General features: G+C 37.3%; 1 protein-coding gene across 3 annotated transcripts in view; it reads left to right on the top strand.

Moving 5' to 3' along the window:
* Window positions 1-3,141: 3,141 nt before the first annotated feature.
* LOC127990615 (ankyrin-1) overlaps window positions 3,142-21,807 on the top strand; it is a 135,580-nt gene continuing 116,914 nt past the window's right edge. For 2 of the 3 annotated variants that reach the window (XM_052591513.1, XM_052591514.1), the window contains exon 1: window positions 3,143-3,459. In XM_052591513.1, coding sequence (XP_052447473.1) covers window positions 3,334-3,459 — 126 coding nt within the window. In that variant the 5' untranslated portion in view covers window positions 3,143-3,333. Of the gene's footprint in view, window positions 3,460-21,807 lie in introns of all 3 variants that reach the window. The other variant, XM_052591509.1, reaches the window with a different exon arrangement.

The raw sequence follows: 21,807 nt of genomic DNA, 5'->3' as shown, positions 1-21,807 counted from the left end.
TCATGCTCCTGGACTAATTTTGTTGTGTTTTTGTTCCCTGTGTGCTCCGTGACACACAATTTCTGATTATAATGACTTATGCTGTCTTTTTACGCCATATAACACCATGTCTGCATTTGTGATCAGAGAAACGACACACAACAAGCATCACTCTACACTACTCAAAACTCAAGTTTGGATCATCAGAGATGAATTCTTTAAATATGTAAACGTACTTACAGACTGTGAGTCAGAAGCGCCAGACTGTCCTTGCAAAGCTGGAATTTCCCCAATTTTATTAAAACAGACACCAACATTGAAGTCTTTCACCCAGGAAACACTCCTCGTCCTCCGTAAAATATGCTGCACACATCTGAATATTTGGGTTGTTTTGTTCTGTAACAGTGTTGAAATACACCTTAAGCCCTATTCGGACGGGACTAGTTTTACAGGGGGTCGTTAGAGAAATCTGCGTTTCACAGACGTACTTGGTGATTTTAATCCCGTCCGAATCTGCCACGTCTGTGTTTTTCTCACACAACCTCTGTGATAATTCCAGAGCAAATTACCTACCGTTTTTCAGCAAATTTAGTGATCCTCTGAGAAAACTAATCCCGTCTGAATGCGAATGTCTGTGATTGCCGTTGATATTTTATTTCACAACGCGTTTCCTTGTGTGTTTTGGCCAAAGTGAATTACTGTAGATGCTCGGACCGCGCGGATGTTTGATAGATTTGCTTAGCAGCAAATAAATAATACAAAAACTAATAATAAAATCAAGAGCAAGATCACGTAAACTCTTAATACCGGCTATTATAATATCAGCATCAGGTAAGATTACTCACGTTTATTTATGTACTCAGTTACAGAATGTTTTAATTAAATTTAATAATAAAAAAAAAAAAAAACTGAAAACAAGTTAAACTAAAGGAACCACACATTAACATGGTTTTGTTATACTAGCCATTTAGTATTTATTGTGTAATAATACTAAGGCAATCATTCTGAATGAATGCAATGCACGCATACAGAGTGCGTGATCTCTGTGACGCCCAGATGCACAATCAGACCCTCCCACCTCTGTAATAAACATTCCACATTCCACAAATTGTGTGTGGCGTTATGCAAATCTTCCCACATTGTGATGTAGACATTGGAATGGGCCATTTTAGGAGGACGTGGTTGACTCAACTTTTATAACTTTTTATATCTTAATGGATTTGAGACTTTAGTTTTTGCACCTTTATAGATCTTCATTATGCAACAAGAGCTTATAACACTCCAAAGAGAAATGAAACATTTAAATCGCACAATATGACCAATTTTTTTCATTAGCTCCTTTTAAAGGGTTAAGTTATAATATCTTGCAAATGGCCCAGATTGGGAGCACCGCGGATAAATTCTGGTGGTATGGCAACTGAATTGAATAAATGTGGCTCTATTATCAGAAATCAAACCATATGTGTCATATACTATGGAAATAATATATAACGTTTTTGAATGCACTGTGTTGCGCCAGCCACCGAATAATAGCAAAAAATTTTGTGCTTATTATAAAACAGTCTCAACTTTCAAATTCTGTGAGTTTAATAGCAAAATACAAACAATGTGTCTTACACTAATATGTTTTCACGCCCTTAAAATCTGTCTTGATAAATGGCTGTATTTGCCTCATTTTAAGCAGCATGTGAATTAATTATCTTTTTTATTATAACACGATTAAGGTCCTATGCAGCACTTTCAAAGCATGCTTCCTTATGGAACCCTATAAAAAGGGTTCTATTTAGCAGTGAAAAGGGTTCTGCTCTTGGGTTTCTGGTACTATTTAGAACCATTATCACATTAGTGGTTTTTGCTTGCATTCCTTTACGTAGAGGCTATTTATGAGCTTTGAACATTTGGAACGGAGTGTGAGTCAGTAAAGTCTCTTTTTGCTTGCATCAGCAGGATTGCAGTAAGATCGGAGAGAGATGTAGAGCTATTTTTATGGGAGAGAGCGAGAGTAAGGAATGAACAGGTGCAGGCTTTCCAGGATACACACTGCAGATGCTGTTTTTAATCGAAAAACAAAAGAAGATCCCTCCCCTCCACGCGTGACTATCCCAAAGGAAACCTTTCCACTGGCTTACAGCTCTTAGTATGGGATCTTTAACATGATTTTGTTCCATTCCGGCACAAAATGTCCATATCTGCACACACATACACAAATCCTGTATCCGTGTCCACACAAGACTCCACATGGTTTCTTCTCGCTGCATTATTGGATAAAGGGAGGGGGCAGGAATGAGGGAGCGTTCTTTGATGAGTGTGTTTTAAACATGCTTTTTCTCCTCTGTTTTGAGACTGTTGTGTGCAGAGAATAAGGCGGCTTCGAGGTCAACAGTCTTAAGCATGTCAAATCAGTTTTGTTATTAAAAAAATAATAATAATAATAAATTGGTTCTTTATATGGTTCCAAAAAGAACCTTTAACATCCATTATACCAATTCATCTTACAAGAGATTCTTTATCCAAGTATTTTTAATGTGAGAACTGGATTCTGGTGTAATTCGCTTCCAATACAAATTGCAAAATAAGGAGGGAAAAGGGTTCTTAAAATGTTCTTCACATGATGAAAAAATGTAATTTCTGGACCTGTTCACTAAAAGGTTCTTTGTGGAACCAGAAAGGGTTCTTCATCACTATGAAACCCCTCTTTACCTGTATTATTAAGAGTGTATGGAATACATTATTCAAGTTAGATTAAATGATGTATTCAGTTCATTTGTGAAGTCCATCCCAAACCCACTAGAGTGAATAACAAGCTGTTCTATAGGTGCCCTGTGTTGCTGGTAAAGCCATATGGGTTTGCTACTGTCAGAATTGATTTATGAAGGTCCCAAAAATGGAAGCAGCCCACCAGAAAAAGCTTCAGCATTTGTCGTTCCATTTGTTTGTTAATTGCTGCAGATGATGGGACGCCAGAGAGGATATAACACAAGGAGGTGCATGTAAGAGGGAAAAAGTGCACGCATTGAATTCCACAAGAGGAGTGGTGTGAGAGTGAGAGATCGACGTAAAATAGACACAAGAGAATATTAGCGCGTGTGTGTGAGAGAGAGAGAGAAAGAGAGAGAGAGGTGCGCAATACTGCAGCAGTATTCCTCTGAGTGAAGCCTTCTCAGGTCTGTCTGCCTTGCTAACTAGTGCTGCAGCAGAGGAGAGAGACAGAGAAGAGAAAGAGAGAGAGAGACGAGGCGCACACGCTCACTCCAGTGCTGCAGGACTGCATGAGAGGAACTGAGATAATATCCACACCACCAGCATCCATCACAGGAGCTAAAGAGCCATCTCAGCCCGGCTGGTCACGGCACTATGGCACAAGCCGCCAAACATCTGCGCAAGAATAAGGATTTAGAGGCGCTCGCCGAACAGGAGCGGAAGGAGAAAGAGGAGGAGAAGGCGAAGAAAAGGAGCCGCTCGCGGGATAAAAAGCGCAAGGTAGGGAAGAGAGATAAGTTGAGAGCGGATGAAGGGAGGGGAGGTATTAATGCTGGACAGCAGCAGGACATCCACTGCTGTTTACACGTGCATGGACAGGTGAGGAGCTCCCCTCCCGAGGGTCCGCTGCACAAAACAGCCCAACACCAGAGTCTGGCAGAATCATCAGAGCTGTACACTAAACAATGGCTTCTATGTGTAGCATATTTTCATATAAAAAGATTTCAGGAATTTATTAAAGAATTTAAACTGCATTTATTCTCTGCGTACTGTGATGGGCATGAAAAGTGAGAAGGTGCAGATGTGTAATGTATACCTCTATTCCAATTCAAAGAAGTCAACCTCACCGCTGGGTTAATGGGATAGTTCATCCAAAAATCATCATTTAGGCTGCTCATCCTCAATTCGTTCTAAACATGTATGAATTTCTTACATTTCATTAACCAAACAGTTGCTGGTCTCCATTGACTTCTACTGTATATTTTTCATGCTGTAGAATCATTGACTGTTTGGTTGCACACATTCTTCAAAATATCTTCTTTTGTGTTTAACAGAAGAAAGAAATTCATACAGGTTTGAAACAACTTGAAGATGATGACAGAATTTTGTGCATAGAAAATAATAGGATGCACAATCAATGTTCAATTGACATAAAATCAGATTCAATATTTTGTATATTCAGATGAAATGTAATTTATATTATCTAATGTGTCAGCAGGGACTTGTGCAATAATGCATTTTCGATTTTAAGATATAAAGATGCATGAAAGATCTCATATGCATAGAATTTTTTTTTTTTGCATAAAAATATGCAAATGTTTTATAGCTTGTATTTATTTAAAAAAGCATATGAATTAGTAAATGAAATGCAAAATTAAATAGATATGAAATAAAATGCAGTCTATCTCAAAAGTAATGCATATCAACTATTACAGCTCAAAACAAGGAGATGTTTATGGGTTTGGATCTTTAGTACATTGAGTACACATACAGTATTGATAGTCTTGTTTACTCAAAGAAGAGCAAGAAACCAGTCTATTGTAACAATCACATGTATAGAAACTAAATGTTTTCTCTTTTAAAATCATACAGTGCTTCACTGAGAAGCATTTTAGACTTGTGAGGCACAGTAACAGACTTTTACGTCAATAGAGTTTGTTGCACTTACACTTTGCTCATCTACATGGAGACGTGCCGTTGTTTAGCTCTAACACTTAAACCATTTTCACTGCAGTTTCATATTACAGCACCTTGCTGAGGAGGTGCTTGTGTGCCCAGATCACTAACCCCTCTTTCTCCCTGGATTCCTCCATGTGTTCACTGTAGAAATCACTTATTTCAGGTTGTCAGTTTTCATTATGAGCTGTTAAAATTAAAAATGTGCAGAAGAATTTTAAAGAAAATATCTATAGGCCAACAGATTTGTTCCTGATGAAAAACTTTATTTTCATACATATTCTCTTAATAACATGTAGTTAACATGCTAACATAATATAACCACATACATATAGCCATTATGTACTTGATGGGACAGAATGTAAAGTGTCTAGAGCGTTTGATACCTCCAGTGAATGGTTTCCGTTTGCCACGCACATTTCTTTTCCTTGCATCATTTTAATATTTATGGTTAGGCGTATCTCATCCCAGCTCTGAGCCATGCAGATGCCTTGAGAGTCATTATGAATTGCAGCAATCAAATGCTATCTCTTCCAAAAGGTGTTAGTGGGTTCTCTCCTTCAAAATGAAGTCTCATCAAGGACTTTATTGCAGTGTTTGCTCAGTTTTGAGGATATCTTGTGTTACTTACATAAGTTCCCAGCAAATTCTTCTTAAACAAGGCTACTGAAATCCTGTGCGCTATCCTCTCTCATACTCATACACACTTGTTGTGATTGATTCAAGAATCTGTGCATTTAAAGTGGCTTTTAAACTACAATCCAATATCTACAAGGATACTGCAACTGAGAGAAATGGCTTCAAAGGGGTTTTAAAATGTAAATGTTCACAGTTTTCTCTGAATCTGAGTACAGCTGAGACAAACCCCTTGGATACAGGTGAGATCATAGTGTTTAAAGCAAATTTCAATCATAATATACAGCATTGTTCTTTGTGGTTCTGTGCAGTTTGCAATAATATTGTGCTTTGAGATCCTAGAAAGACACTCATTCTCTCACATATATGTATTATATTCAGTAACATTCAAAATTGGTCTTGTTCTTGATCTTTGTTTTATTTTAATTTATTTAATTTTTTATTTATTTTTTGTGTTGAGCCAGCACTTATGCGATTCATCTTTCCATGCTATTTAAGCATGATTTATATACTACGTGATGGAGTTTTATTGCTTTGTGCTTCCCTTGGGCAAGACATTTTCCACATCTATTTGTCATGTCTATCACTGTATAGACTGTTCCTCTTCAATCTTCAGTGCATATAGTGCACACACAAAAATGTAATGTGATACAATATCATGGTGACATTTTCTAATGCAAACATGCATGTTTTATTTTTATTATTATTATTTATATGTGTTTTATTTATATTTTTTATTTTTGGTTTAGGATGACAATTACAAGCATTCAAATAAAAATGCATTGTTATTTATTATACATTTGTTGGATTGCATTTGTTGATGCAACCAGTGTGGTTGAGTCCAGTTAGCCAGCTGGCTTCTCACAGTACTGTAGATCACATTTCAGTTTTGACAGTTTCCAGCTACCAATTAACTTTATAGAACTTCAGGATTGTAAATGATGTATGAAGCCGGATGTTGCGACTGGCTGCGCATTGATGTATACGCAGTGAATGTTGCTCAGGTCTTTGCAGGCTGCCGTTTTCAATGTTAGAAACATACAGTGTTCTGGAAACTCCTGTTGTTAGCTTAGAGGGAACACTGGGCAAAATTTGCAGCAAGTTTCTTTTTTCCAATAGAAATGATGGTAAACGGTTTGCAGCAGATTTGCCAGAAATGAAGCGCATGTTGCCTTAAATGACATTTTTGCAAGGGCAGCTCCTTGAAGGCAGTTGTTTCTGGAACAGATCCAGCTTGAAAAAGCTGTTAAGTAAACTGTTGTTTTCATTAATATCTGCACTGTAAAAAATTTCCTGTAGAAATTACAGTAACTTACTGGCAGCAGTTTGCCAGTAACTTACTGTAAATTAAACTTACAGTAAAAATACTGTATTCATATTTACAGTACCATTTAACTTGCTGTAAATGTATTTGCAGTAATATATTTTTTTACTGTAAAACACAATTATGTTTTTTTCTCCTTTTATATATTTTAATACAATAAAATATTACTTTACACTGTGAAATTTACTGTAATTGGTTCACTTTTATGTATTGTAAAACTTTACAAATTATTGTATTTCAACAGGTCTCATGTCTCAGTAGTAAAAACTATAAAAAGAAACAAAAGACTGTTTAACTTCTTTTATTGGTTTAACATTTAAATTGTAATACTTGAAATAACATTTTAATATTCTTGCAGATTGTACTTTCAGTTTTCCAAAAACTTGAATACATTTCATTTATACATAAAAGTTTCATATTAAGAGCATTTTAAAACAACAGACATGAACAGATTCAGTCATAAGAACAATCTTAAAAATTTACAAATTCAGAAAACTCCTGTGTAGAATGTATTTGCTCTTAGTAGCTTATAGTTTTGCCAGCTGAAATCCAGAAACTCCTTAAAGGGATAGTTCACCCAAAAATCTGAATTAGGTCATTAATAACTTACCCTCATGTCGTTCCAAACCCGTGAGACTTCCGTTTATCTTCAGAACACAGTTTAAGATATTTTAGATTTAGTCCGAGAGCTCTCAGAGTTCCATCATCAAAGTAGTCCATGTGACATCACAGGGTCGGTTAGAATTTTTTGAAGCGTCGAAAATACATTTTGGTCCAAAAATAGCAAAAACTACGACTTTATTCAGCATTGTCTTCTCTTCCGGGTCTGTTGTGAGACAGTTCAAAACAAAGCAGTTTGTGATATCCAGTTCATGAATCATTCGATGTAACCGGATCTTTTTGAACCAGTTCACCAAATCAAACTGAATCGTTTTATACTGTTCGCGTCTCCAATACGCATTAATTCACAAATTACTTAAGCTGTTAACTTTTTTAATGTGGCTGACTCGTGAACGAGTCAGTATTTTGTTCGTTATCTGGCTCAGCTCGGTGTTCATCTTCAGTTCTCTCCTCACAGCAGTTCAGTCAGTGTACTTTTTGAGTAAATGAATTACTCCGGGATATTGGTTTGTTTGAACTCAGAAGTGTCAGCCACATTAAAAAAAGTTATCAGTTTAAGTAATTTGTGGATTAATGCGTATTGGAGATGCGAACTGTTTAAAATGATTCAGTTCGATTTGGTGAACTGGTTCAAAAGGATCCAATTACATGGAGTGATTCGTTCGCGAACCAGATATCACAAACTGCTTTGTTTTGAACTCTCTCTCACAACAGACACGGAAGAGAAGACAATGCTGAATAAAGTCGTAGTCTTTGCTATTTTTGGACCAAAACGTATTTTCGATGCTTCAAAAAATTCTAACTGACCCTCTGATGTCACATGGACTACTTTGATGATGTGTTTCTTACCTTTCTGGACATGGACAGCAGACCGAACACACAGCTTCAATGGAGGGACAGAGGAGATAAATGGAGGTCTCACGGGTTTGGAACGACATGAGGGTGAGTTATTAATGGGTGAATTAATTTTTTGGGTGAACTATCCCTTTAATGAAGGAGGATACATGAGGGTTCAGACCAGAGTTCTTCCTTTGCACCATCTTCCCACTTCTTTTGATGACGTGGAACTTTGAGGAGCACTTGCTGTTGTCAGGGTTAACATTTAACCTTTACATAACAGAAAAAAAGTTAGATCATTTGATGTGAAAAATGTCTAACAAAACAACCAAATACTCACAACACAACCAAATACAGAAATGCACTGCAAATGGCACAGAACACAACGGAAATATTTCCAGGGGACCCAATATGTGACGAACCCGGATGGAGCATGTTTAGTACTCAACGTCTACTTTTATTTTCTTGCAAAAAATACAGAGATTACATATTTATGACATACAACTTTATATACAATATAAAAAATGTAAAAAGAACATGAGGGTGAGATATTAATCTATACATTAGTAACATTGTAAAAAAAATTGTAATGTTATGTTTAAATAAGTTTCATAGGTAGGAAATGTAAGGTAATGTAGGATCCAAAGATGAAACAGCTACTTTTAAAGTTGAGACACACACAGATAAATAAAGCATATTACGAAAACTTTTTTTGTATAAAATGTATTTATTTGCAACAGTTATGTTAACAGCAAAAATAAGACATTTATGTCCTAAGTACAGCTATTAAGCTGATAGACACCATGCTGCTTTGTCACGAGAACATCCCAGGTTAAAATAATGAGGAAATTACGTTGGCTAAATCCGAAATCGCCCCCTTAACACTCATTCACTCATTTCTACATTAGTCCACTAATACGGTTCACTTGAAGCTGTGAATGAATTCGGACAGCCGTTGATCGCGCATTGGATGTACACAGTCGGGTTCGTCACTTACTGGGGTCCCCTGAAAACATTTCCATTATGTTCTGTGCCATTTGCGGCGCATTTTCGCGAACGAGATTATGTTATTCTCCCGATGCTGATGTACAGAACAAATGTTACATTTGAAGTAGACATATTTTTCTCTTGGTTGTTTAGTTTCCTTAACTTTATGTGTTTGCGGTAACGTTAAATGTTAGACTGAGGGGCGGAGAGGCTTTGGAAAGTGTATGAGCATTCAGGAACTGCACACGAAAACCTTAAATTCGCCGTGTTTTTATGCCCTTTGGCATTATTAATAAAGGCGTATAATGTCTCCACAGAGACACCAGTGTTTGCACACGACACGAACATTGCGGGTTTTACTCTAGCACTACAAGCATGACGTGCATTTATATGGGGTAATCAGTTAACAGCAAGCGATAATAGCGGGAAAAAATCCGACTGACTTTAAGCTAAATCCACGAAAGCTTTGTTGTTCGGCTAACAGTTCACATGAACACTCACCAGCTCCTGGAGTGGGGTCAAACCCAAGGCAGAGACCCGTTAATGTCCATATTTTGACGGTGAAACGTTCAGAAAAGGGAAAGAAAGGAAAGAAATATGAATGTTTGCACAGTGTCACCACAACTCTCTCTAGCCCTCTTCACACTTCACAGCATATTGAGCATAAATGTGAGGTGACTGCGCGCCGTTCAGTGGCAGCGTTTTTTTATTTATATTTTTGTTTTAGTTAAACCAAAGATATAATATATTTAAAGTAAAAGAAGTAATATTTGTACCCACCTTTGCATCTGACTGGTTCTTTTCGCATCTGTGTGTCTTGTTTTCTTCTTTCTCCAAGTGGGAAATAAAACTTGATCTGTGATTGGTCAGGTTTCGCGCTCATTTTTTCTTTACTGTATTTAGATTTACAGTAAATTAAAAATACTGTAATTTAGTGTCGCCAAGAGGGTATTCCCCAAAATGTAACTTTAAAATACAGTAATATGCTGTATAACTGTCCTACAGTAAAATACAGTTCATTTTACAGTTAAATACTGTTGAATTTACAGACATTTCTAACAGTGTGAGCACATTTTTGTATACACTAGTTGATGCTTACTGACACATAAAAATGTGTAACTGCTACAATTGGCACCAAAAATAATGACTTTCAAGAGGTTTCTCAAAATCAGTCAAATTTATTTTAGCGCTTTTCACAATGCACATAATTTCAAAGCAACTTTACCGAAAGTCATACTGTTATGTCTATAATTGCTTAATGCTTTAACTTAGAGCAGATTTAAGGGCTGGGCGATACAGTATGGTGTTAACAATGAAATAAATTATCCTCCAGATTTAGATTTAGCTATTCTGTGTTTATTCTTTTATTCTTCTAAACAATCTCAAACTCACACCATTGGTTGAACAAAAGTGTATAAAATCAAATGCTTTGAATGTTCAACGAGTCAGCCTACAGAAAAAGAGGTACAAAGGCTGTCCCTGTGCCTGTATCTTTTCAAAAGGCACACCTTTGTACCTTATTTACTCCTAAAGGGTAATTTTTGTGCCTAAAGTGTACATATTAGTACCTTTTGCAAGGATACTGCCCCAGAGACAGCTTTTGTACCTTTTTTTTTCCTGGAGGCATACTTACAGTACTCACAGTCTCTGCACATTAAAAATTGCAACTTAAGTCAAAGTCAAGTCCCTGGTGTTCTTATATTTGCCAGGCAAGTCACGTTTTACATCGTAAGAGATTTTTAACCTTTTCAATCAGCCTCATCTCCGACTTCTCAGTGTTTTTATAGATGTAGATTTGGTTTGCATTTTATCAAGACTAAATCATCTAAGCTCATTGAGGAATTGTTTAGATCTTTCGCAGGAATGATGATTCAGCTCATTTAAATGGATGAAACTTGACATTTACCACTTCTTAGTCGTTCTCTTCATGCCACTGAAGTAGTTGAGCAGCATAGAGCAGTCCAGGAGACCTCAGTGCTGAGCTAAGCATCCCAATCATCAATCCTGAAGCAGATAATGCTTACTGCAGCCGGTGGACCGGTCAATAATATGTAGCTTAAAGGTGGGGTCATTTATGGCAGTCAATATAGATATCTCAAATTGCCTAAACAAACATGTGCCGACCCCAAAAGGGTCTCGCCCCTATTTTGATAGCTCCGCCCCACACATATGTACACAACCCAGACAACGATTATGGTGGAAACTGCTGTATTATTATCTGCTCTATTATACTAACATTATCTTACTTTTAGGACACACTTTGGGAGCTGACGCTTGAAACAGACAGTGGAGGAGGTTTAGATGCTCCAGGCTTATCGGGTGTGGAAATAAATGTGTCTTTATAGCTGAAGGGAACAATAATATGAATTAAGATGAAAAAAGACATGACACAGAAGCATTTTGAAGCAAAAGCTAGCATATATAAGTTCTGTGAAACAAAGCAAAACCAATGTCTTGGTTTTGGTGTTTTCACCTATTGAGAAGAAACAAAACCTCGGCATCAGATCGCAGGCCTACCCGCTCCTTGAGTTCTCTCCAGTGCTGTAAAACTGATCCAATATTTATGTTGTCCAATGTTTTCCTCTTTTGGTTTTATCCGGCAACTCTGTCTTTTGTCGTTTCTCGGCTCGGCTGATGTCTGTCCGGTGCACTGAGCGCTCTCTCCTCCACATCACGAGTAGACACGCCCCTTACTGCTGATTGGCCACAGGTTTGTTTTGATATTAGACCTGACTCAGTTTTCTAAAACGTTTTTGAAAAAATAAATAGCCCACCTTTGAATACTACATCATGTGCTGATTACTATATCTGGACAGATGGATGGATGGATAGACGGAACAATAAAGTAATTCATTCACCCAGCTTCCCCCTTCAATTGGACCAGATCACTACTGCATGCAGTGCTGTAAAAATACTTTATTTGGACAGTATTGATAGGTGAAGTTGATATGAATTAACGAATAACAAGGGCTTTGACAAAAGAAAATAAAATAAACTACATTTAGAAGCTGGTATTGAACTGTGTAAATAAATGTAGACATTTTCAACATTAAATAAAGCACGTAATCAGTATCTGAGAAAAAAACTACATTCTCCAATATTTTGAATTTGGACTGCAGTACCCATTTTAACCACAATACTGTGCATATGTGAATATTACATACTGCACCTTTAAAGTGGCCCTATTAAGCTATTTTTAAGGTTGCTAATATTGTTTTATTAGTCTCCTAAAACAGGTGTACATGCATGCAAGGTCAAGAAACATGTCAGATTTCTCAGAAAAATTTTTTTATTTTACCTCATTTTTAAATTATTCATAAACGGCTCGAGCGAAGCAGTTCTAAGAGTCAGTCTCTCTTAACCACTCCTTTTGGTGAGTCCTCAGTGCTGTGACTGGTCCAGAGCCATGGAGCGATCTCTCTACAGCTCTGGACTAGTCTACAGCATACAGCGCATGTCAGAAATGAAACCTCAATTGCCATGACTGAATGACAGCCCTGTAGACTTGTCAATACATAGAAAAGATTTCATGGATTGTAGCTATCCAGTTTGAGCCAGAGTCTGATGATGAAACGGTGGAAGTGGTTGATTGACCTGAGACTGATTCACAAGCACGACTGGAGCAGGACGTTTCTCCGTGGCAAGTGGCAAGTGATGACAAGTTTGTGGTAATTATGAGATGTGATCAATCAAATTTACTCTCACAGCGTAGGATACAGTGTCTTCTCGAAATTATATTAACCACAGAGACATTTTACTGTGTTTGTGGGCAGGCAGCCTGGCGACCTAAAACGTGGGCAGACATTATGCAAATTTGTTACTTTGTGATGTACATGTAGAGCCATAACAGAATAAGATTCAAATTCCAGACGACAAGTTTCAGTGATTGCGAGCTGACTCTTTTTTTCTTTTTTTCTTTTTTTTTTTTTACAGATAATAACTTTATCTAACATGCACTGTCGGCTCCACAACTTTGGTACAAAGTTTCACAACAAGCACTCTTTGGTAAAATGTAGAATCCATAGCTGACACTACGGTGGAAAGTTCTTCTGCCCCTAAAGCAGCAAAGTATTCCCAAATCACAACTTGGTCCCACTACAGTTAGGGTGAGGATCTTTTTGTCAATGAAAACATGGCCAAGCGGCTCCACTTTTAAATCATCTGTCCAGAGCACATTTTCTCAGAAGATCTGTTTTTGTTCCAGAAGTTCGAACGCAAGACGCAATAGACAGCGCCTGGTAACGTTGCACATGAGAAGGTATATTTTAACCAACCTACTAAGATATGGTTCGAGGAAAACACCTAGAAAAGGTATACGTTCAGTTAAGGTAAACATTTAGGGTCTTTGTAATGCACTAACAGACTATGTTATCAGGAAATGGGAGTCTTTTCTAATAGAGCTGCCTGAAAATGGTTTAGGATTTCCATGCATGCATAGATAGACAGACTGATTGATTGATTAGTGGTGCACAGCTTCTATATATCAGTGTTGATTGCCGGTTTCTGTAACTCTGTTAGTGGTCCAGTGGGAGTCCGGCTCGGCCTGCAGACACATGACTCAGCAGCACATTGTGAGCATCACTCACTCATATTTATAGCTGAGTGCAGGCCTCTTTCAAAACCCACCTTTCACACATTTTAAATGAGTGAAGGGTGTATTAGTGGGGTTTGTGCCTCTGTGTGTGTTGACTATCAGTTATTATATCAGAATCGAAATGGAAAAGATTGCGTTTATTCACTCAGATAAAAAAGGTAACACTTTACAATAAGATTTTATTGATACTATATATTTTAGAGTTCAATTCTCACTATTAACTAAGCGTTTTTCCTCAATAAGCTCCTTATTTGCTGCTTATTAATTGTAAGTAAGGTAGTTGTTAAGTTTCGGTATTGGGTAGAGATTAAGTGATATAAAATATTTTTAATATGTGCTTTATTAGTATTAAACAGACAATATGCTAGTAATATTCATGCTAATAAGCAACTAGTTAACAGTGAGAACTGGTCCTTAAACCAAAGTGTTACCAGGTTTGATTTTTTAACATTAGTTAACTGCATTAGTTAACACAAACTAACAATAAACAATACTTCTACAGCATTTATTAATCTTAATTAACCTTAACATGTACTAATGCATTTTTCAAATCAAAAGTTGTGTCTTTTAAAACTAGTTAATACACTATGAATTATCCTGAACATGAACATTTTAAATAATGAACATTAACAAAGGTTGATAAATTCAGTAAAAATATATTAGTCATTGTTAGTCAATGCATTAACTAATGTCAACAATTAAGAACTTATTGCAAGGTGTTACCAAAAAACAAAACAATAGAACTTTACATGAGGTCCTATTAATAAATGCATTAACTAAAATTAAAGTATAGAAGTATAAATCATTCAAAAACGTTCAAGAGCATCAGTTTTCAAATCTCCCAGCATATTAATATTGTTTTGAAGTCATTACATGATTTTCTTCAAGTAATTTTGTGAAAATCAAGTTTTATTAATCAAAACTCTGTAAATTTGTTTGAAAAGGAATAAAAGTTGTTCTGCCTTTAGTATTGATTTATTTTGGAAACTGCAGTCATATACTGTGAGACCAGGTAGGCTTTTGCATATGGAGGTGGAATATATAAAGAAACAGGGGGAAGAGAGACACTGCACACAAACATTTCATGAATATACTGTTTTCATGAATATACCAGATCTGAATGTTTAAAAGATTTGTATCGAGAATTCAGGTCAAGTCAGTCTAATCAATAAAAAACTACTTTGGTATATTCCCCTTGCTAAGCTATGTTTTGAAAGTAGTCGGTTTTCATATTAAGGTGAACTGTACCTTTAAGAAAATCAGTTCCCTTGTTCAAAACACAAACCGTCATACTGGGTCGATTAAATATCAGAGAAATGTAATCAAAGCTCAGTATGGCAGCCGTCAGGGGGAACCGGTTTCTCTGATTGCTTGGATCTGATCTTAGCGTCACGTAGTATTATTAGTTTTCTGATGTCATACTTTCCTCTGGAAGGCCTTAATGCACTTCACAATTGATCTGAGAATATATGATTATTTTTTATTTGAATTCACTTTTTATTGATATAATTACTGCGCTACATCCCGGATGTTTGTTTCAGCCCAGTCTTCACATAAATAACTATATCTATTATATCGAGTTTATATTATATATATTGCTGATCAGATGAGGGAGTGCTCTGTAAAATCAGTTTGCAACAATCATTACGTTTGCTTCATTATTTTATTTTGTGGGAACAGTGGTGAAAATATCTCATTATTAAATTGATGATTCAACCAAAAATAAAAATTCTGGCAATAATTACGGACTCTTGTGCTGTTTGTAAAGCCATAACAAAATAACATACTTTTTTTGATGCACAAGAACATACCTCAGTAGTTCTTCAGTGCATTTGAGCATCTCAAGACTTTAAGCATCTTTTAGCTTGTAGTATAAAAGCTGCATTTTTATAAGAACAGCTACTTGAAATTATGAGTAGCTTGTAGCTTTGCTAGGCCTCTTTATAAAGTAGATTCGTTAACATTGTCTGGATCCACTTTTATATGGTACATCATGAAAATTTCACCCATGTCGTCTGGTATCAGTCTCCCTCTTAACCCCCTCTGACTCCATCTGCCAGGGAGTGATAATCCCTCCTTAGAAATTGTATTGTGATATGCCTGTCCTTTCATAAAGCTCTGCATTAAGAACACAGAGATTAGACTGGCCAAAACAGACTGTCGTGGATCTGACGCTAACGGGAGAAGGCATGGTGGAGGAGGGGAGCAGATAATAATGCTGAAGAATTCCTCTTCAGTGTTTTTTTTACTTCCAACATCTGCATTATTCTGACCACAAAGCTGTATTTCTTTTGTTAATATAATGTTTTTGTTAATGTAATGACACTTTGGAACTGGTGGCTTAAAGGCAGGGTAGGTAAGAAATTTATAAACAACTTTCTTCCAAATTTGTTTAAACTTTCTATATATATCAATGCATAATTAAAATGTAAGTACTCTGATAAAAAAAGAGTATAAAAATCGAGTGACTCTAGACCGTTTAATCTGTATTTATTATTTCCATTCGGGACGAAACATAGGATTGGCTTAGGCGACTGTCACTCTCTCGCAACCATGGCAACCACCCTTTTGCCACACATGACCTGCCCACTTGTGCACGCACGTTTGATTTGAGGAAATTTAAGAGGCACGGATCCTAGGAATACCAAAACAATGGCAGAGAAACAGCAAGCAAAATTCACAGTACCGGCCTATGCAGTTAGTGAAGGCAAACCAGGCAAAAAAAGGAAGACAGTAACAGTACAAGAAAAGGCAATGAACAAAAAGTATTTGGATAAACAAAGAAATAAAACGCGAGTTAATATCGGCGTGGCTTTCCAGCGATGGCGAGAACTGAGGGAACTCAAGTGCTCCTTGCCCTGCACTTCGACCACCCCGTCCTCGGCGTCTACTTCCTCGGACCCTAGTTGCACGGCCTCTTGCACGACCTCCTCTGCTTCGCCCTCGACCCCGGACCTGTCCTCGAGCTGACGATGCGGTACTTGTCTCTGGAGTGTAGTCCTCATCAGAGTCAACAATGCTTTCATCATGGAAACTCTTACATGCAGAACAACGTTATGAATCTTACACGAAATTCATCTTCATCACAGTGTAAATGATGATAATGGAAAAACGTGTATCATGCAACCTGTTTTTAGCTTGGCCTTATAGACAACTAGCTCGTTAGCGAATCAAAAAATATATATTTTAAACTTTACCAATATCAATATGCTAGCTTGATAGTGAGTACTAAAATACATCTTGTTTGTTTATCTTCATAATTATAAAGTTATTACATGTGATTCTGACACGATGTCACTACATGCACTGTGCTCCTTCCTCTCCGCTCGTCTCAGGTAAATAATGCGTCTTCCAGCTCAGTGGTCGGAGTCGCGCATTCATGTGTTTTGGGGCGTGGCTTTGGAAGGAGCCCAGAAGGGAGGGGGTGGAGTGAATGGAAATAATGAGCTGTCTTTAAAACAGTCGTGAGAGGTCTACAGACACTCGATTTTTATACTTTCTTTTTCAGAGTACATACATTTTAATTATGTATTGATATATAAATAAAGTTTAAACAAATATGGAAAAAAGTGTTTTTATACATTTTTTACCTACCCTGCCTTTAAGTTGCTTTACTGTAAAGCCCAACGTCTACTTCTTTTGCATACAACTAAGCTCACTGCCTATCATTGCCTAAATTGATTAAAACCATTCTGACCTCTGACATCAACAAGGCATTTTCATCCACACATCTGCTGCTCAATAGATATTTCCTATTTTTTGGACTATTCTCTGTAAACCCTAGAAATGGTTGTGAGTGAAAATCCCAGTAGATCAGCAGTTTCTGAAATACTCAGACCAGCTTGTCTGACACCAACAACCACTCCACGTTCAAAGTCACTTAGATCCCCTTTCTTCCCCATTCTGATGCTCGGTTTGAACTTCAGCAAGTCGTCTAGATGCCTAAATGCATTGAGTTGCTGCCATGTGATTGGCGAATTAGCAATTTGTGTTACCAAGCAATTGAACAGGTGTACCTAATAAAGTGGCCAGTGAGTGTACTGTATATCTCTGCAGTTTCCAACATGAAGGCAGAGAGGAAGTAAAACAGCAAACACTTTTAATCGTTTTTGTTCACAGTTTGGGTCGGTGTTGCCCTGTGGATGAACTGATGAGTGCAAAAGGGGCATGTGTGAGCTGAGTGTACAAGCTGGGCTTAAATTGGGGAAGTCGTGGCCTAGTGGTTAGAGAGTTTTACTCCTAACCCTAAGGTTGTGGGTTCGAGTCTCGGGCTGGCAATACCACGACTTAGGTGCCCTCGAGCAAGACACCAAACCCCAAACTGCTCCCCGGGTGCCGCAGCAGAAATGGCTGCCCACTGCTCCGGGTGTGTGTTCACAGTGTGTGTGTGTGTGTGTGTGTGTTCACAGTGTGTGTGTGTGTGCACTTAGGATGGGTTAAATGCAGAGCACGATTTCTGAGTATGGGTCACCATACTTGGCTGAATGTCACTTCACTTAAAAATATATCTGACTGCTATGGAAAGTGGATGGGGCCAAAAGTCTTTAAATGTGAAATTTTACCATATCAACACACAGTCTTTGTCCGACCTTAATTTGACTATATTTCCATATGTGATGCAATGGCACATTGGTAATGTGCAAACATCAAACGTTAAATTTATTCATGAGAATGAATGAATTAAGGGATCTAAAGTAGGGTCATATGTGCTTTATAGGTACTAATAAACACCCAAAATGCTAGTAATATGCATGCTTATATTGAAACTTTTTATTTTAAATAGACACAATGCAACAAGTTTACACTGTCAAGTAATTTGTCTCTCTTCGAAGAGAACACCAATTCTGTGGAACAGTGCATATAGTTAACCTCTACTTAACTTTGTCACATCACCAGTGGTCTGTGCTGCTCATGTCGTCTAAAATTGCCAACTCTTAGTGAAAGTGACTTTTGGTTGCCCTTCAGATGGTCCCCACAGTGTAGTTACTGTCTGAAGCACAGAGGGGAATAAATGACAAGGGCTTACTGAAACCACCAGTAATGTATGTTAGGGGGTGAGGAAAATACTGTTAGAAATTTGACAAGTGGTTGAGGCTCTCCCTAATGTTTTTGTGATTTTTCCCTGCTGCACCACCAGGAGAGCTTGTCATTTGAATGTGTTTTTAAGCCTTGTGAAGTGCTTTAAGAACTAGTGATTTTAAATCATTCAAATGCAATATACAGCGAAAGTTTTACTATATGTCTGCGCAGAGACGGTTTAAGCACACGCACCTGAGACACATGAAACACAGTATGTGTGTACTGAACCAAGCTCTTTTTGGGCTTGAACGGTCAAATATACCAACCTGTCCTCCAACCAATACGCTTGTATAGGTCGTTTGTCCAAGTCCCTGAAATACGACCCATCAGAGCGTATACTACAATTGCGCTCCTATAGGCAAAAGGTCGTTTTCATATTAATGTTTTGTACTCTTATATTTGCCCTCTGGTTTGCGTTTCGTGTAGCTCAGTTAGTAGATTATTGCGTTATACCTTGATATGTCATCATGCTATCGTGGGTTCGATCCCAGGAATGGACGTGCACGAAAATGTATATGCTCAATAAATCATAATTTAGCATGATTTCTGTGAGGGTTAGGTTTAGGGGTGGGGTTAGGTGTGGTCATTCGAACGAATAAGCCACCTACAGTAGTAAAATATGAAGGAAATACTGTGAGATCGGTGTAAAACGCCCACACATTGAATTTAAATAAACGTGCGTTTTGATTGGTAATGACGTTATACGTCAATTCATGACGACAGACGCAACGCGATACTGTCATTATTTTTAGGCCCGCTAGAGGGCGCTTAACTTTAAAACGTAAATATAGGTCGTAATAAGGTGCTTGCACAAACGACCTATATGGTCGTTTTTTGTTGGAGGACAGGCTCAAATATACACACTTATGTTTGTATAGCTTTGTATCTTTGCTTTACGCATGCGTATATCAGTTTATTAGATCACTGCGTTCAGTCTTAAGTTTAGTGATCGCAGCCTAATAAACTTGCTGATGTCTTTCATTAATGTTAATCAACGTAAACCGAAAAAGTCTTGCTGCTAGTAGTATTTCTTCAGTTTTTAGGTCTATTGCATTAATTTCTTTGTTCTTTTGCATATTTTTTTGTCCTAATGCTTGTAAATAGTTTCTATGTTCTGATTTAATTACTGAATGTTTACTTGTATTTAGTAAGAAAAAAAAATTGTTAGGCTAGTTTTAGTTGTTTTGTGATTCATATCATGATCAATGTCTGTCACATTCTATAGGAGGCCCATTAAAAACAAAAAAACAAATGTCAGATTTGCTATACTTAAAGACTATTAAAGGGGTCATATGAAGTTGCTAAAAAGAACATTATTTTGTGCATTTGGTGTAATGCAATGTGCTTATGTGGTTTAAGGTAAAAAATAAAAAAATTTCCATATAATGTAAGTTTATTGTTTCTCCTCTATGCCCCGCCTTTCTGAAACGCGACGATTATTACAAAGCTCATCATTCTGAAAAAAAAAAACGAGGTGTGCTCTGATTGGCCAGCTATCAATGTGTTGCGATTGACCGAATGCCTCAAGCATGTGATGCAAATGTTACGCCTCTTAATATATTGTGATGCCAGCAGCACGAGACTCAGTCTGCTCTGCTCGTACACATCCCATCATCAGCTCTCTTTCAGCAGTTCAATGTACTGTTAGGAATAACTGAATAACTCGGGACATTGGTTTATTTCACATCAGAGGGAGTGTAAGGCACGTTTCTAAACTGAATAATTTAAGTAAATTGTGGATTAATGTGTACTGGAGAAACGAACCGTTTCAAATGATTAAGTTCGATTTGGTGACCTGGTTCGACCGGTTCATTAAGAACATCCGGTTAAATAGAAAGATTAGTTCGCGATCCCGATATCACTATACGAGACAAAACCAATAAAACACATTACTAATGAGGCATTTGTTGCATCCAGTGGGGACATAATTACTGATTATAATGATTTATACTGTATTTTTACGCGTTGTGTTGTGTATCGTGCCGTGCAAACATAAAACCATGTCTGCATTTGTGATCTTACAAACAACAAGGCTACCCTACACTCCTCAAAACTCACGTTTGAATCATCATTGGCTAATTATTTAATTATAAATAACGTACTTACAAGCTATGAGTCAGAAGAGCAAGGCTGTCCTTGCAAACCTGCCCAACTTTATAGAAACAGCCGTTGTGCCACAGACGCAATGCAAGCTACTGGTTCAGGAAACTGTCCTCATCCTCCATTAAATGCGCAGCATGCATCTGAATATTTGGGTTGTACTGTTCTGGAACAGTGTTGAAATAAAACTTAATTAACCACTGATTTATGGTCGTGTCCTTTTTTGGAAGACCAAACAAGTAGTTTAGCTCAAAGGAAACTCACAGCGACTCCACGACATGGCATAGGCGGAAACAGAGAGAATAAAAGGTACGCCTTCTTTCTTTGTGGAAACATTTGGGCGGTGTTATGCAAATCTTCCCACATTGTGACGTAGAGATGTGGGGTGTGGTAGAACAAGCCATTTTAGGAGGGCGTGGTTGACCGTTTACTTTTATAAAGAAACTTGCTTTGGATTTGAAGAAATTAGTCTTTGCAAAATTTACATTTCTTCATTATGCACCAAAAGCTTGTTACACTCCAAAGAGAAAGGAATAATTGAAATCACATCATATGACCCCTAAATGCATTTCATTCCATTGAGGTCGGATGGGGCATATTTCTCCTTGACTACTCCTTGAAATTTATCTCTGTGAACTTTGGAATTAACATTGGAATTATGCCATTGTTTAATTTTATTTGCATAAAAGTGAAAAAAAAAAAATCCACATCCATATTCATGATGGAAACATCCTTTGCACTAATCCCAGAAAAGTGAAGTTCTAAATGTAACGCCAAGTTCCTAAGTTGGAAGTGCATTCAAACATAACAAGTTAAACAAAGCACACAGAGGCTAACACATTTTTATTTTGGTTGTAGACAAAATAAGAAATGTCCCTCGATGCTCTCGTTGTCTTTATGAATTCAGTATCTACAGAAAACATTATTACAGAAAGGCTTGATTCATGCTAGTGCTTCACTGAATTCTCTCAGATTTCTCCACCCTGCCTTATCC

Source organism: Carassius gibelio, chromosome A5 (assembly GCF_023724105.1).
Source record: "Carassius gibelio isolate Cgi1373 ecotype wild population from Czech Republic chromosome A5, carGib1.2-hapl.c, whole genome shotgun sequence".
Taxonomy (NCBI): Eukaryota; Metazoa; Chordata; class Actinopteri; order Cypriniformes; family Cyprinidae; genus Carassius; species Carassius gibelio.
The sequence above is the reverse complement of the archived record's forward strand: the minus strand, read 5'-3'. Positions and strand labels throughout refer to the sequence as shown.